Below are 17,113 nucleotides of genomic sequence, written 5' to 3'. Positions count from 1 at the left end.
TCACACTAAAGTACCAGTCCATAATTTTCCAAGACTTATTGACCTCTTGCCCGGAAAATTGTGAAGGCAAAGTTGAAGATGAACATGATAATGTCCAAATTCGACAGAAGGGTGCAGATGGGATAACCGCAACTAGCCTCCAAAAAGGTGACTCTATTGTTGTGACATCTGACAAAAAGGTGCATGCTATACTAATAAATATAGTTTAAGATTAATAATTAACAATGCATGCCTATGCATGGGTCATGGTTTTGCCAAAGTCATAGAACAGCCAATACTATACATATTCTAAAAGCATATGCCCTGTACATGAAATATAGCATCAATCAATGTATGTCACATATTCCTCCATAATTGTATAATTGTCCATAGGTGTCCTTGTGCTCAAGCCTTTAGTGATACAGGTGCAGGTGAGGCAGGTAAGTATAAATAAAAAAAATGAAAAATCAAAATCACCGCACACTGATCACTAATAATGTCGTTTTTTATTTGGTATGGATCGAATAACGCGTTTCGTCAAGCACTTCATCCGAACGGACCATAAATAAACTATATATTTTCTAAAAGCAAATAACCTCTAGATGTGATATAACACCAATTATCCCTTAAAGGTGTAGGTTTTAAAACATTCTAAGTTCCGCAACAATTGAAGGTTCTAAAATTCTATGTTGAATTCAATGAACCCAGATATTCTTTAGAATGTTAATTTCCCAACATTCCCTTAGTACTCCTTTAAGGGTTAAGACATGTCCCATCTTTCTCCATGCCATGCACAATACATTGCCCTCTATTCTGTAGGTGAATCTAGTGTAAAGCAGATACATTTTGGCCTATACTGTCTAGGGAAAACAGATTAAACACCCTAAACTTCTTTATCACTTGTAAATGAGATATAACACCAGTTATATCAAGACATATCCCATCTTTCCCCCATGCCATCCACAATACATTGCCCTCTATTCTCTATAGGCGAATCTAGTGTAAAGCGGATACATTTTGGTCCCGGTTAGGCGTACTATGGATGGCTATGGATAAGTCTTTGCAATCGGCTACACGCCATACACTGTGTATAGGCAAATGTAATTCCCATATAGACATTGAATCTAGGAGCTAAATCATTTCCATAAACCACATTTAATCGTTCAGTGATGACGCATGATGTGACGCAATGATGTTGACCAAGGTGGTGGGCAGAACAGAAGGCCACAACTCATTTTTGACATCAAGCAGAAACAAAGCCAGAATCTTGCCAATGCACAGCCCTAACAACAACAAAAGAATGTGATACAACAGCCGAATAAAAATAAGATCAAAATGTCAAATATTAGTCAAAGCAAGAACACTGCAGTGTTTTGTACAACATACATATTGTCTGTTATACCCTTAAATTGGTCTACTGACACAAACTGCATAATCTAATTTTAATATCTTTTGTAATTTGTTTACCCATTTATTGGGTGCACAAAAAAGAAAAGATAATTGATCAAATTCCAATTGGATCTGAGATAAAAAAAATAAATAAATAAAAAAAGAATTATACAGATAGACCGTATTTCTATCTGTCTGTATGCTACTGAGACCTTGAATTTCCCCTGGGGATCAATAAAGTATCTGTCTATCTATCTATAAACATATTAATATTATGACAATAAGACTTTTTGATCTAGTAAATGTAAATCCTCAAATTATGGCCGGGACTCTAATAAAAGCCAGGGTCGTGGTCAAATAGGACAAATGAAGGCCGGCCCCCACATACAAGCCGGGGTAATAATTGCCTATAAGCACTAGAAGACATCGTTTCGATTTAACTCAATGAAATAAAAGAGCTGCTCTTAATATTTTATATTGTTGGTTGGCTTAATACTGTTGCCAATGAAAAGCCGTTGTGGCCTACACCATGGGTCTCCAACACATCACTCTCAAGCTACCAGTCGCTTGCCACCCCCTTCTGAGCTTGAGAGGCTGAAGCAGTTACTAGGCCTTTAAACACAATTGTTGCCGCAAGGCATTCCAGCCTACGAATTTATTAAAAAGTAAATCACACATCATTAAAAAATAACTCAATTGAGGCAATAAGATTTCCATTAAAGCACTGCACACGTTCAATGAATGAATGAATGAATGAATAAAAGCAGCTGCCTTGTCTCACAATAAACAGCGGGTGGAAATCCCTTCCCGGCACATTTAAAATCCAATACAGTAAGACATTTTTAGGCCTTACATACAAAAAACATTTCAGAAGTTTTTAGACTTAAGGATCCGTACAGGCCGTATGGGTTCACACACTGATTTTTAACATCATCCGCTTTCTGGAATACCCCGTCGAAAGCAGCTGTTAGGACACACACACACACAAACACAAAAAACACACAACACAGAAAGAACTGGAGTACACACTTGGAATTTTATTTTCTACAATGTACAATAACCATAGGAGGAAGCCGTCTTCCATAACGCATGGACTGAGGTAAAGTGGACAGTTGATAAATATACAGGTTTGTTTGTAACTTGTGTGTGTGAGTGAGACATTTGGTCATGGTTGATCCATTTACTTCTTCCACTGTTGATTTTCGTAGTCCCATTTGGCGGAAAAGCCCTCGACAGGGTTGATCCTCATATCCAACATCCTTTGCAACTCCTTCTCTTTCCATTCAGAGTCGAAGGTGTATGGCACATCACCATACACTGCATTAAAACAAACAAGACAGAGCACCAAAGTTATATCCACAATCTGCATGATAAGTGATAAGCTCTCCATAAATACTTTCCCTTGTGAAGAATACAAGGGGCAAAGGTAGCAGTCGCTGTTTGACATACACATGACATGCTGACCTTCATCTGAGAGACAAATTCCTTGAGGAAAAGGCTTGGGAAATGCTAAATATTATACCAGGGATCCAAATGGTGGCAGGGTGGACTTTTCAGGGTTTCTGTGCGGACGTGCTCCTAATTAAACCCCATTTTGCATTTAATGTGTGCTCTATTCAAATTAATATGTAGAATAAAAAAACATAAATTAGCCTAAATAAAAACTATTCCTGCTGCAGTATGTAACCCACCTTAAAGTTTGGTTACTAAGACCATAACTTTAAATATATAAATAGGAATAAATATGAATAAATAGCAAGAAGCTGAGTTTACATGATTATATGTATTTTTTTTTTGGTCTGCTTGAAAGTGCGTATTCTAAAAGACTTATCAGAGAGGGTTAAAGCGGAGCTAGTAATCAAGGATCTTTGCTTTTATTGTGGTATAGGGAGGGAAAGTGAAAACCAGCGCCGCAAGTGGTTGCGTAAACTCAGAAGAGCAGCTCCAATGTTAAGTCCCATAGACCTATTAAAAAACTATTGTGAAGCCAAATCGATGTTATCCACCAAAAATATTTTTCAGTGTCTATGCAGTAATAATATTCTAACTGTGAAAATGTCAGACCCTATTTTGCCTTATTTAAGAAAATCGAAATGGCTCCTTTTGTTTCATAAACGAACTACAAAAGAAGTCACGTGACTTTACCCTTCAAGGTTACTCACGGTAGCATGGTTTGTTTATTAGCCTGGTTAGCATTGACACTTACAGCTAGCTCTTCATGTGAGTAGAAGCACAACACCAGTTATCCTGACATAAAGGTCATCACCACGCGGTTTACATCACGTTCCGTTATTACAAAAATATGTTAAGCCAGTTAAGCAAATTGCGTATTGATCAGTTAGAGATTAAGCGCCCAAAGATGTGACGTCACATGCAGCTGTAGTTCCTCATCACCATGTTACGACAAAAACTCAAAACAATTCAACTGATCCTAAAAATAAGGTATGACCACTTGAAGCAATAGAGGTGACCCCAGTGCCTCACATATGGAAGGCATTAAATTAAGATCCCAATGTGCACCGAGATAATTTTTTTCTAAAAAAAAAGAAAAAAAAATCCCATCCACTCAGCTAAACTCTAGGAACGCAACCACTAGATGGCGATGAGATTACTTTCCCTCCCTATAGTCTCCTAGGTGACAGGGTTTGTTTTTTCACTCTCGAGACTCCCACTTGAATGAAATTGATTAGACGTTACTGATAATCCTCTTAAGAAAAATAATACTTACTTTATATAACTTTTTCTAAATCTATCGTATTGAATCGTCTTACCTTTCCTTATACCTATTTTTCTACGGATTGTTGAAGACCTAAATCTCGAACTCGGGTGAGTTAAAATTCTTTGCTAGCATCCTGCTAGCGAGTGATTAGCACCGTTAGCTGAAAGTGCATTAATTTCAATAGGGTGATTAGCATGCTAGGAAACTGAGCTAACTAATTAAAAACCAACAGGAAATATGCTTTTATTTGATTGTTCTTTTAAGTGTAATGATGGTCTTTATGTATGTTTTTGAGTAATAGAGAAGTTGTTAATGAATATATTGAATTACATGATTTTAAATATATGGCCGTTGGTAGTAACGACCTCCTAAGAGATATGAGACGTTAATATTAGAATGTTTAGAGGTGCGCGCACAGTAGTAGCCCGTGTGTGTGTGTGAGAACGGCACCTCTTCTCTCTCATTACCGGCGACGCTAACGTCGTAGTTTGTGCCTAGCTAAGTTAATAGGACTTAATTGAACTGGAATTGTAGTTCAATTGGAATTTAATGATATCTTACGTCTTTAGAATACAATTAAGGTTATATATTAAATATCAAACTGCTGTATGCAGATTGTTTTTTTTATGTACATTGGAACACTGGATGGCGAGTCCGTCCCCTTGGATCTACGTTTTCATACTGGATAACCAACCCCTTGAACTCGACCCCTTGGATCTGTTCCCTGGACACAGATAAGCCTTCACACATACACTGACATTGTACACTCACACCACCTTACCCGGGTATTTATTTTCTTTTGGACATTTTTACTATTGATTTGATACTTTGAATTTTTAAGAGCTCTTATTATTTTAAAGGGTTTTGTGTTTATTTTCTATTTACTAATATTTCGTCTTCTCTTAGAGAAAATATATTTTTGCCTTTAATAAACCTGCATTATTTCTTTATAACATTTTACATACTGGTGTTCTTGTCAATTTACTCCCCCCTTAATGCCGAACCTAGAACTGGCCTAAACTTAACAATAACCCATAGAAGCACCTCCTTTTACTTTAAAGTACATTTTTTTATTAAGTAGAGCAGAGGGGTGCTACAAGTATATTACATAAACATTTAATTGAACTATAAAGATTTGACCTTTCAAAAACAAATGCATGAATCATTACTTACGTTCTACTCATCCACTCAAATTAGCCAAGTTCCTTTAACCAAGATTGGTAAATGCCACATTGCTTGACAGGACACAACTCCAGTTCATGCCACAAAATAATAACCTTCAGTACCTAGTATGTGTTGACAATATATTTACAAATGATGTGCAAGTAGAAGTCCAGTTCTACCCAAATCTTGTTTGCTTTAGCTCTTGCCATAATAGAACACCAGAACTCCTGGAGTAGTCTTTAGATGTTATAACCTACGTCACAAAGTCACATCCAGCACCATAAGACTACGGTCATCACTTACCAAACTTCCTCTGCCACAGCACAACGAATCCAGTAAATCCAAAAAAGAAAAGCATGCCAGCAACAACGGATTTCCACTCCGCTGATCCCTTGTTCATCTCAGCAAAGCTCTGATTGAAGCTGATGCGGTACACTGTCAAAAAAATAAAAACAACACAATAATATAGCAGATATCTTATATAGATAGATAGATAGATAGATAGATAGAGATAGAAGATCCCCAAGGGGAAATTCAAGGGTCTCAGTAGCATACAGACATCACACACAACATGCACTTACAGCAGAAATGGTAAACATAAGTATAAACATATAACTAAACTCCACTGTACAATAAAGACAGTAGAAGATAAGAAAACTAAAAAAAACTAAATACACTATATAAATTAAATTAAGAAAGTCCAATGTGCTTGAGGGTGATCAAGCATAAGACGCTTGTAGTGACAGGGCCGGGACTGGTAAGGTGCTTAAGGGAGTGAGTGTCATGGTGAAGGTGCAAAAAGTAGTCCAACAGTGCAAGAGTAAGGTCTAGAGACCAGCATAAATAATATGGACAAATAGGAGAGTAAAGTATAATGTAGACAAGGTAAAATAAAAAACTATTTCAGTGCAAGAACAGGTTGAGGTAATAGGGTTATAGCCATTCATTCATTCAGTATTGTAGCAGAAGCCTGACCGCAGCCATTGATCATGTGTGCTAATATAGCAGGAAAAACAGTATATATATATATATATATATATATATATATATATATATATATATATATGCTAGTTTCCAGAATAAACAATGCAATACACTGTCCAAAAGAAAAACACACACCACAAGGTCAGACTTGTATTATGGTATGTATACAGATTTTTTTTTTTTTTTTTAACAAAGTCACAAATATCATTGCACATACATGCAATTTTCTCTTCATTGGACAATGATGCCCAGGAGCCCTTCTCCTTCTCCTTCAGGGACTGCTGTTCAGGACTCAAGTTCTGGACAAACTTGATGTCTGGAAGTGGATTCTCACGGCGGTCAAAATAAGACGGGAGTGTGTAAGGCTCCACCTTGGCAACCCCTTCAAAAAGACCATTTCTGTTAGACATACAATCATCTATTGCCAAACACACATTTGAAAACAATTGTGACAAAATAATTAAAAAAAAATGAATTACAAATAACTTACCATGTCCACCACGAAGGCAGACTGAGGTGGAGATGGCCCTCCTACCAAGGACATTCAAGGCTCTGGTTGCCAGCATCTATAAATAATGTGATGTTAATGCACCATCTGATGTGAACCCATATTTACATTGACTATAACACTACTTGAGATCAGAGCTTTAATTGAAGAATAACTAACACTTTTTGCTATTCCTGAATTGCTATTCCTGACAGATGTAAACAAACATATAAGAGCCAAGTTGAGCAAATTTAACAGTTACCCTCTAATAATTAATGACTTACTGTGCATTTAGAAGGACATCTATATGAACAAGTCAATATTTGTCTTAGAATAGCGTGAAATCGCATTCAAATATCACTAATACAACATTTGAAAATGTTAAGAAGGACCGAACTCTGAAATTTCATGTTACTTACAAGCCCAATTTAACTTGTTACCAGCCGGTAGGCCTATACATCTCTGCTGTTAGCTGGTTAGCGAGCTAGCTAACGTACACAAGTCACAAGGTCATATCCGTATTTGCCATTAAACTAGCTAGTCAACGTGTTTTAGCTTATGTTATATCAACATTAAGAATTTCACCAGATAAGAATAGAACGATTTGTTGCATTGGTACTGAACAGTGTAAGCGAGATAAGTTGACGTTCACAAATATTCACAAAGCGCTGCTAATCATCGGACATCCAACCTATTCAATGGATGCTATATTGCTAGCATTCTTCACATACAAGGCAGTGTTGGCTAACGTTAGCTCTGATGTAGCCGCGTCAAGCAGTGTTACTCAATGTCATTTTCCATCTTTCGATGGACTGTTCAACTTTCTCTTGGTGATTTAAATTATTTGTACTCATAGTGAACTACTGACCGATTTAACGTCACAACTGCTACTAACAATTTGCCGTAAGGTTACAAATACATGTGGTTTTTAATCAACTTCACCTACCTCTTTTCAGCTCCCGGTTACCCACGGATTCTGAGACGTAAAGGAAGTACCTACAAAGATTGTTAAGGCGGAGCAAGATACTTCGTCGTAGTTCATGTCTATGGGTGCGAAATGGGGATCGAATCCTGTCTGCATAAAGAGGCGTGTCGATGACGTATTGACGAGCGTACATTGCAACCGGCCAACAGCAGCTGCATAAATAACCGGCGCACACCTGATATAAGGTTGATTTTCTCCAGACTGGAATGCTCAAAAATGCTAAAAATGTACCTGAAATGTTCAGAAGGGTTTGAGGATCATGAAAACGTGCCCGAAATTCACATTCCTAACTCTATAGAACCAAGACCTTAGCATATGTGGTGAAATTCTGAGCTATGCCCATAGACTTCAATGGAGCAGTCGCTGCCTCTGCTCTGCATAAAGGGTGATTTTGACACCCCCCCCTCGTGCGATCCGGGTTCCCGGAAGTGGCTCCTGATGAAACATCTTGCTCCGCCTTAACAATCTTTGGTACCTATATATAAGTCCTGCGCTTGCGTACACCGTGTCGTAAACGTTTGCCAAGTTGAAGGGTCAAACTTTAAACATGACTATATTTTCCTCCGTTCTAAAATATAAACTGAAACACGGGAAGAAAAATGATAATATCATAATATTTACTGTTTTACTTTCATACTTGAAACGATCTTTTTTTAAGCGCCATTGTGGCTCAGAAATGCATTTTTACGGCCTTTTACTATGAACCAAAATGGAAGTCATCATTATTACCGAAATGCTTTACGGTAACTTGCCGATGATCCTCTGGGATCCTACAGTGGAATTTCACGCTAGTGGGAAGTTTGAGAATTAATTTATATTTTGTGCTTTAAAGTTATCTGGCAAATGCATGTACTGTGAGATTGAAGTTTAAACGCTTATATGAAAGACAGAGGACATCTAATCCAGCATAAGTGGCTAGCCCAGGTTAATTAACGTTACATGGATATGAAATGTATTAGTTAGCTAGCTAGATGCTTAGCTTAGCCTAGCTTTATAGAAGCGCTGCATTTTGCCTTTAACGTTACATATAGTTAGCACCACCATTGTAGATATTTTACATTAGCTCTGAAAATGCCCATTAAATTGACAACTCAGGCGTACTGTAAAATGTTACTACATGCTGCCAAATATCCTCATTGCGCCGTGAACGGACTTTTTGTCGCCGAAAAGCAGAAGGAGAAGAAAAAGGACAGTCACAATGTTCCAGTCATATGTGTGGATTGTGTACCTCTTTTCCATGGCACCCTTGCTTTAGCACCTATGTTGGAAGTAGCGCTGACATTGGTAAGAAGTATTTTTTTAGCAATACACCATACTTTTCTATGGACACGTGTGCTATTATTTGGAGAGATTCATAGGCAATCACTTTATGATGATTGATAGGTAACTGTTTAGTCTTTACAGCACTTGAATATTCTGGATAACGTTAGTCTGAATTTGCATACACATGGGATTACTAATCAAATACGAATACATAGTTGAAACGACATGCATTATATTTGGAGAGAACCTGTTTGCACACGTCTTGTTCTTTTTCTCCTCAGATTGACACATGGTGCAAAGAGAACAGATATGTCATTGCAGGTTATTACCAGGCTAATGAACGCACGAAAGACTCAAGGTAAATCAGTTAGCACAGCTGAGTGATTATGACAACTCTCGTGAATGGAGTGTGTCCGCCAGCATTGCTTTCCATGTTTGAGTTTTAACTTAATTTCTTCTCTAATAGACCAAATCAGGTGGCTGAAAAGGTCACTTCAAGGATTTCAGAAAACTTCAATGAGGCCATCATGATTATTGTAAGTTTTCTTTGATATGTCTTAAATACACTATCGCTCAAAACCAGTTAGAATTAGAAACAAACAGAAAATCACATGTATAGCCAAAGACATAAAGTGCTTTGATTGATAATGTGCTTCCATCATATAATCCTACATTTGCAGTATTATAGCTCGACTGCATTGTCATTAAATAAGTGTTTCATAATGTGGCTTAAAATGGGTCTCTGCCTTGTTGAAAGATGAACTTAACTCCAGTCAAGTGCCATCCACAAAAATGTTAATGCTAATGTTTTAAGCTCTCTTACAATAGGCTTTGCGTTCCCTCGCAAATAGGTTTGCATTCCTTCTCAAAGTCAAAACTATTGGGAACGCAAAAGTATTGCCAGGGAACACAGTAGGAGCTCTAAAAATGTCCACCTCCAAAAAAAATAATTCCCACCATGTCCCTTCAGGGGCTCCGTAACATTGAAATATAGGAGTGAGGGTGGCAAAGAATGCACATTTTACACACATGTAGAAATCAGCAATATGCAGTTATAATAGTAATTGACAGCATTAACATGCTGATCACTTTTAAGTTATTTGAATAGAATACGAAAATGTCTGATTTTGTTGTCAAAAGGCAATGACATATTGCGTGTATAGTGTTTCCAAACTGTGGTGCATGTCTTTGTCTTATGTCATCTATTTTTTATCATTGCCTTCTGAATTCAACAGAAAAAAATAAACTAAAGCTCTGCTATTTAAAACTAAACCTCTGACTAAGGCTAATGAGTTTGTATTCTCATGTAGGTGGACAACAGCCGTTTCACCATGGGATGCTTTGAACCAATTGTAAATATCTTTGATCATCATGAAAACAAGTGGAAGTGCAGGGATGCAAGTGTGTAAGTTCTGTTATCCACGTCCAATTTTAAATGGCAGAGAGGACCTCATTTTACTGAAACATACTGTACAGAACACCTTGCACCCCATAATTAAGAATCAGTGAATGACTTGCCAGAATTCAAAAGGAACCAAGAACACCACAATACTTATATTTATAATACTTATATACTTATACTTACTTATACTTACACAACTACACCTGGCAACAGTTTTTTTTTTTCTGAATGATCCTTATGTTCTGCAATATACCTCAATTATAAAAAAATACATCAGTCTTCTTCCTACACAAAAAGATAGTATAAATGGCATCTCAAACTTAATTTTCAGAGCTTACCTGTATTTTTCTATCATTGAACAGTGTCAGAGATCGCTAAAGTCAAGGCGTGAAAGGTGTGCTTGAAAAATAAGTCCACCCACATGTCACAAATGATTTGACCTCTTTCATCCATTTAATTATTAAATATGATTATGATTAGATATGCTGTGTGTGGGGACAGAATGAATCTGGTGCAGATCAGGTTTCCAAGTCTGAGGATTCTGTCCAAAGCCATGCCAGTCACACTGTGATAATCGGTAAAGATATATTATAAGTCACAGTTGACACATCCACACCAGACAGGTTGGGGGAGGCGTTGATGAATGTTGAAACCTGAAAAAACAACGGCATGCATGGATCCAAATCAATCTCACTGTGTCATCTCTGTCTGTCTTGTTTGTGTTTTACAACTGTGGCAGTTGATGTGTAAATGGTAACTTGTTATTGGTCAATTTCCAGTGACTCTTTTGAAGACTGGGAGGAAGCCCAGAGGATTACCTCAACACTGCTTGACAGCAGGTCTTACGAGAGCCTGGTAGACTTCGATAACCATTTGGATGATCTCAGGAACGACTGGACAAACCCTGAAATTAACAAGTCCGTCCTACATCTTTGCTAAAATGCCTTTCTTCAGTGACCTGCAGCAAAGCCATCAATGCCAAATAAAGGGGGACCCCTGTTTGCTATGGAGTTCGTTCCTGGCAATTCTGTGTATGCACACAGGAGGATCTTTTCTAAACGGTTAATAGACAAAGCTTGGCATGGCGCACTCCCAGTTGGAGTCACATGTGATAGAGCACCCCCACCCCCCATTTTTTGGTCTTCTAAAGTACAGTATCTGAAAAGACTGTACTTGAATATGCACATTTAGTAGGGAAGGGAATAATGATTTTTTTTTAATTATAATAAATGTTTAATTTTTCAGTTTCTGTAGCCTGGTAGGAGACGATGAAATTATAGTAACAGAGCCATTCAATTGTGCTGCAGGGTTGTAATTAAAATGTTATTAAAATTAAAATGTAACTTTATAGATAACTGACTAAGTCTTAATATATATTGTTGTTTAAAATATTTTCCTGGTTTACCCTTAGTTATTATGTAGACTGATACTTTGTCAAGGAACACACCTTGATTTTTAATGTAATATCTTTGGCAAATTTGAAGTATTTGTTATCACGGCGCTGAATTGAAATAGCTGGCTTCATGAACTTCATGGAGGTAAATGTTTGTAAAAAGGGATTTGAATGAATGTAAAATAAAACATTTTGAGATAAGCCCTTCTTTGTACAAAATGGTCTTTGCATGTTTTTGTTTTTTTTACACTACACAATTGTGTGAACTCGTATGTGAAATTGTATCCTGTCAAATGAGCTTGTTTAGTTACAGTACTACAACTTCCATTTTATACATAGGCCAGAGCAATGTGATGGAAGAGAAAATGACCAAGAACATTACAATATGCTAATTCATACTAATTTGCTTATTTCAATCTTTTATTAGGTCATCAGAGGAAATTACAACAGTTGTAAGAACACTATAATATTTGTTAACAATATAAAACTGATATATTTGAAGATGACTTAAGAAGTTATGGGAATCAGAACACTAAAAACAGGTAGAAATGGGATAATCCCACCAGATAAACGGCATGCACAAATGACAGGTTAAGTGTTGTGCCAGAGGATGTAATAAGAAGTATATATACGGCTCTGGTTGTGCCCATGTGGCGCCATCTAGTGGTAGTTGCCATTGTTACTCTGCTGTCATGTTTCCGCCGCTGACACGGAAGTGAAGACTAATCTGAATATTTCGCGGGAGTTGCTGCCGTTGCTGCTTTGTACTGTAGAAAGGTGGCCTCTTCGTTTAACTTTATTTCTTTGACAGTATATTGTTTAGCATACAAAATCTGAGATGGATCCGTCTGAGGTGGAATTCCTCGCTGAAAAGGAAATGGTGCAGATAATACCTAATTTCAGCCTTGACAAAGTTTATCTCATAGGGGTAAGTTAGCCAGCTAACAGCCAGTTAGCTAGCTGCTATTTACGTCAACTAGTATGCCATTGTTAACAGATTATCTAACGTAATGTTTTACTTTGTAACTTATCAGATATGCCGTATACATGTAATTACATGTGGTTATGACTTAGATTACTATATCATTTTACCCCGTTTCTGTAAGTAGTTGCATAGTAACGCACGCTTCAGTAACCTCCTGGAGGCCACCAATCCTTATATTGATATTTTTTACATCAGGGGGATTTGGGTCCATTCAATCCAGGCTTGCCAGTTGAAGTACCCGTTTGGTTGGCTCTCAATTTAAAGCAGAGACAGAAATGCAGGATCGTACCACCGGAATGGATGGATGTTCGTAAGTTGATTTTGGACTTCGTGCTATTATCCTACAGAGCCCTCAAAAAGGCCATAGAGGGATATTTTGTGGTGGAAAATGGCACAAGTATGTTTGAGCAACTTTTGCGTTCCCTTCCCTTGCAATAACTTGCGTTTACTCACAACAATTTTGCATTCCCCTGCAATCGATTTGCATTTCCTTGCACCAAGCAAAAGTTATTGTGAGGGAACATAAAACTATTACGAGGGAATGCAATAGTAGCTCAAGAAATAATTTCCCTCCTTAATAGAAATACATTTCCACCATGTAGTTATCTACAGAGCCCCCAACGAGATATGGTGGAAATTTAGTCTTATTGAGGTAAGAATTTATTTTGTTGTTGCGCTCGCAATAGTTTTGCGTTCCCTCATAAAAGTCAAAAGTATTGCACTGGAACGCAAATCCTATTGGGAGGGAATGCAGAAGCATAGCGACTTGCAATTTACAAGGGAACATAAAAGGAGCTCTAAAATAAATTTCCACATGTAGAAAATAATTCCCACCATTTTCCACCACCCTTCGGGGGCTCCATAGTTATCCATGTCTCTGTGTGCAAATAAAAAAAATCTCAGATTGCAAAGTGACTATCTGCTCTCTTTTAGAGAAACTCGAGGAAATCCGTGACCAAGAGAGGAAAGAGGAGACTTTTACACCTATACCAAATCCATACTACATGGAACTCACTAAACTTCTTCTAAATCAGTGGGTATCAGAGAACAATCTATTTGCTAGTCATTAGGGTAGTATAGTTCATACCACTTGTACCCTCTGCCGTCTACACTGACAGCTCAACTATTCAATGCAACTTTAAATTAAAAAGGACAATATAGTATTTTGCATCAGCCAAGTGTACAAGTTGAAAAGTTTGACAAGTTGAAAAGTAATCATAATTTTAAGTGGATGTGGTTGGTGTGTGATAATGCGATTCCTTGTTAATGATGATGCCTGATGCTGTGCAGTGCTGCTGACAACATCCCTAAAGCAGATGAGATCCGCACATTGGTCAAGGACATCTGGGACACACGCATTGCCAAGCTTCGCCTGTCCATTGACAGCTTCATCAGCCAACAGGAAGCCCATGCTAAGGTACGGATGGCTTGCCTTATACACCTAAATACATAAGTGTGAAAGAGATGTTAAAACCAAGAGATCAGAAGGGGAACAGTGTATAACTGTTCTGAAATAGCCCTGTTACCCCGTTTTCAAAATGTTTGCCCCCTAATGAGACAGGGCAGAGGGCATTGTAACTAAGTCTGTGGGGGCTCTGTTGGACTTTTACATTTTCATAGACTATATCTCAGTCCTACTGGCAGTGCACATAATTTCAACCAACGAATGAGAAAGACAAAGAAAAAAAGATGTATTAATTCAGTGGTAGGGTACAGTATTAGACTGTTATAACACAGTGGGAACTGTACACATAATATTTTTATAAGTACAAAAAATACCATAAAGGTTTATAAAAATGTAACTGCTGGAAAGAAGCACAGTCTTGTTATTGTTCTTGCTTGTAAAATGTGTCATTACACAGGTTGATTTATGCACGGAAGGCTCTTTGGCCAGCTTATATATTTCCAGCGGAGCGTCGGGTGTGTTGTAGCGACCCGGTTGGGTGTTGCATTTAGTGATTGAGCATGTCATGATGCTGAAGGTTGTATGTGTGTGTGTCAAAGTTGAATAAGGAGTTGCCCTGCATAAACAAGATTTACAGTGTAGGAGTGAACACGAAAGCAGAATATAACAGAATGCTGTTACAGATGCTGTTACAACACAGCTGACGCTCCATCAGAAATATATGAACTGGATAAAGAGTCTTCCGTGCATAAAACGAATTAAGGCAACTTATTACAAGCAATAGTAATAATTCAATTTGAGTTTTTTTGAGAATTTGAGTGTATTTGATATTGACTGGATATCAGGTAAGTTAGTGGTAGGGTTAACCATTTAAAACGCACAGGTTCCACCAGAAACAAAAATGAATTAATTTAGTGCTAAAAAATTTAATTAATTTAATGCTAAAAAATATTGATATGATATCAATTAACTTAATTTTGTGATTAGTTTACACAAGAACAGCTGTTAAATTCCTTGTGCTGTTGGTTAGGAACTTAACCAGGGGGTTGGGGGTTGGGGGGCAGTGTACTGCAAGTATGGTAAAGGGACTTACTATTGCAAGCAGAGTACTGTATGTATGATATATGTGAGTGATGACAGTGAAGATGTGTGTGTGGGCGGGAGGGGAGTGGAGAAGTGACTGTGTGTGTGTGTAGTGTGTGTGTGGGTAGGTGGGGGCAGTGTGCTGTAAGTATGTAGAGGATGTGTGTTGGAGAAGATCCTGAAGACAATGTGCTGTGTATGTAGGGAGGGGGGGCAGTGTGCAGCAAGTATGTAGAGGAGGCTTACTGTAGCTAGCAGTGTGCTGTATGTATGTGAGGTGATGACAGTGATGATGTAAGTGTGTGTGTTGGGGATGTGGGGGCAGAAAGGCTAGGCAATCAAGGACATGGGTAGATAGATGGAGGAGAAATCAAAAAATAAAAATAAAAAAGTTCTATGGAGATGTGCAAAAAAGTTGGAGAAAGTCAGATGTGTGTGTGTGTGTGTTTTGACGTGTGATGAAATAAGAAAATAAATAAAAAGGTCTGTAGCATAGGGAGAGGGATGTAAACAAAGCTTTACATACATACTTTAAATACAAAGCTACTGTATGTTCATGGGCATTTCAAGATTCCAGTAGTCACCAATAACTTGCCACCTTACGCAAAAGCAAAAGAGCCTTCAAGCAACCAGAATGTCAGTTTCAAGACAGGCAGGTTTTATCAAATGGTTTGATAACCTAAACGATTTCTCTAACCTCAGAAACCTGTCCTCAGTCACTGAATGGGGAATTTTACCACCTGTCTTAACTCTTCACTAGTTCTCCTAAATTACAAGGAATCATTTCAGCCACAGTATTGAAGTCTTTCCCATCAGTTTTCCCCTACTGATAGATATACTTCTACATTTGCTAGGTTACTATGTATGAAAAGAACATATTTTCCCGAGTATGACTTAAAATACAGAACAAAGCTTCTTTTCATTTGGAGAAGTATTGCAGTTCCATTCAGCAATCCCATTATAAACTTTAATTGTTCTATAACAGTCCTGTCAATTAACAGTAATCAATTTTTACTGTTTATGTTTGCAATGGCAAGACACGAATGTCTTACATCACTAGTGGAGGATTTGTGAACCTTATGCTTTGTGTCTTCCCTTCTCACAGCTGGATAACCTGACCCTGATGGAGATTAACACTACCCGCTCCTTTCTGCTGGACTCCCTCGACTGCATGTACAAGCTGCGCTCCAATGTCCAGCCTGGGACGTCAGCAGAGAAGACTATGGACTACTAGAGGGACAGGGAGTGCCTCATGCCTCAGGACACGACATGTGCTCCATCTAGACTACTTACTTTACAGTCAGACTACATGCCTTCTGAGATCGCCGTACAGACGCGGCCAGAGGTATTGCAGCTCGGAGTATTGACGCTGCACCCAAGGCATGCTGATGTCATTTCCAGTTTGTATGGAGGCTCTTTGCGGTCTCTTTGTTTATAGAAGCCCTCGGGTCCAACCCTCACTCTAAGGCAGGAAATGAAGAAATACCTGGCCAGTTCCCCTCCAAAAACACAAACATAATGTTGTGTTATAGCTAGACCAGGACCACATACAAATTAGAGGTGCTTTTACAATATACAAGAAGGTGATGCAGAATTAGAGTATTTGAAAAGAATCATTGTAACATGTAACCTTGTCATACTTATACATACATTGTAAATGTACCTAGTCATACTTACGAATTGCAAATATTGTGCACTTTTCTCCTTTTTTTTTGCAGTGTAAGGAACACATTGTGTCAACAAAACCATCACCAGCTCATGACTGGCAACTGAAATGCTTTTGTTGGGAACCCATTTGACACATTTCATCAGTGAACTGTTAGAAAATAAATTGTGATGGCTATCATGTATACTAAGTGTTTTTTGCATATTGGC

At 37.9% G+C, this 17,113-nt stretch overlaps 3 protein-coding genes across 6 annotated transcripts; 2 read left to right on the top strand and 1 right to left on the bottom strand.

Annotated features, from left to right (window-relative positions):
* Positions 1 to 2,385: 2,385 nt before the first annotated feature.
* LOC125307560 lies at positions 2,386 to 7,804 on the bottom strand. The gene is made up of 5 exons (XM_048263600.1): positions 7,669 to 7,804; positions 6,726 to 6,801; positions 6,453 to 6,617; positions 5,555 to 5,686; positions 2,386 to 2,685 (listed from the first exon to the last, which is right to left on the bottom strand). Exons 2-5 carry the CDS (start codon positions 6,799 to 6,801, stop codon positions 2,549 to 2,551), a joined length of 510 nt encoding a protein of 169 aa, XP_048119557.1. The 5' UTR covers positions 7,669 to 7,804; the 3' UTR covers positions 2,386 to 2,548.
* Positions 7,805 to 8,113: 309 nt separating this feature from the next.
* emc8 (ER membrane protein complex subunit 8) lies at positions 8,114 to 11,966 on the top strand. Of its 2 annotated transcripts, XM_048263598.1 has the most exons (6): positions 8,114 to 8,450; positions 8,881 to 8,991; positions 9,252 to 9,328; positions 9,437 to 9,506; positions 10,281 to 10,375; positions 11,152 to 11,966. In XM_048263598.1, the coding sequence occupies exons 2-6, from the start codon at positions 8,968 to 8,970 to the stop codon at positions 11,309 to 11,311; spliced, it is 426 nt and encodes a 141-aa protein (XP_048119555.1). In that variant the 5' UTR covers positions 8,114 to 8,450; positions 8,881 to 8,967; the 3' UTR covers positions 11,312 to 11,966. The 2 variants fall into 2 exon arrangements, with proteins under 2 accessions (XP_048119555.1, XP_048119554.1); XM_048263597.1 differs by lacking the exon at positions 8,114 to 8,450 and having other exon boundaries at positions 8,457 to 8,991.
* Positions 11,967 to 12,064: 98 nt separating this feature from the next.
* On the top strand, positions 12,065 to 17,097 carry gins2 (GINS complex subunit 2). 3 transcript variants are annotated; one of them, XR_007195743.1, is made up of 6 exons: positions 12,065 to 12,693; positions 12,946 to 13,060; positions 13,684 to 13,783; positions 14,041 to 14,167; positions 16,344 to 16,583; positions 16,957 to 17,097. XR_007195743.1 is itself a non-coding variant. In XM_048263599.1 (5 exons), exons 1-5 carry the CDS (start codon positions 12,604 to 12,606, stop codon positions 16,470 to 16,472), a joined length of 561 nt encoding a protein of 186 aa, XP_048119556.1. In that variant the 5' UTR covers positions 12,065 to 12,603; the 3' UTR covers positions 16,473 to 17,097. The 3 variants fall into 3 exon arrangements, 1 of the variants encoding a protein (XP_048119556.1); XR_007195742.1 differs by having other exon boundaries at positions 16,344 to 16,821; XM_048263599.1 differs by having other exon boundaries at positions 16,344 to 17,097.
* The last annotated feature ends 16 nt before the right edge of the window (positions 17,098 to 17,113 follow it).

Source organism: Alosa alosa, chromosome 14 (assembly GCF_017589495.1).
Source record: "Alosa alosa isolate M-15738 ecotype Scorff River chromosome 14, AALO_Geno_1.1, whole genome shotgun sequence".
Taxonomy (NCBI): Eukaryota; Metazoa; Chordata; class Actinopteri; order Clupeiformes; family Clupeidae; genus Alosa; species Alosa alosa.
This window is presented reverse-complemented; position numbering and strand designations above follow the sequence as displayed.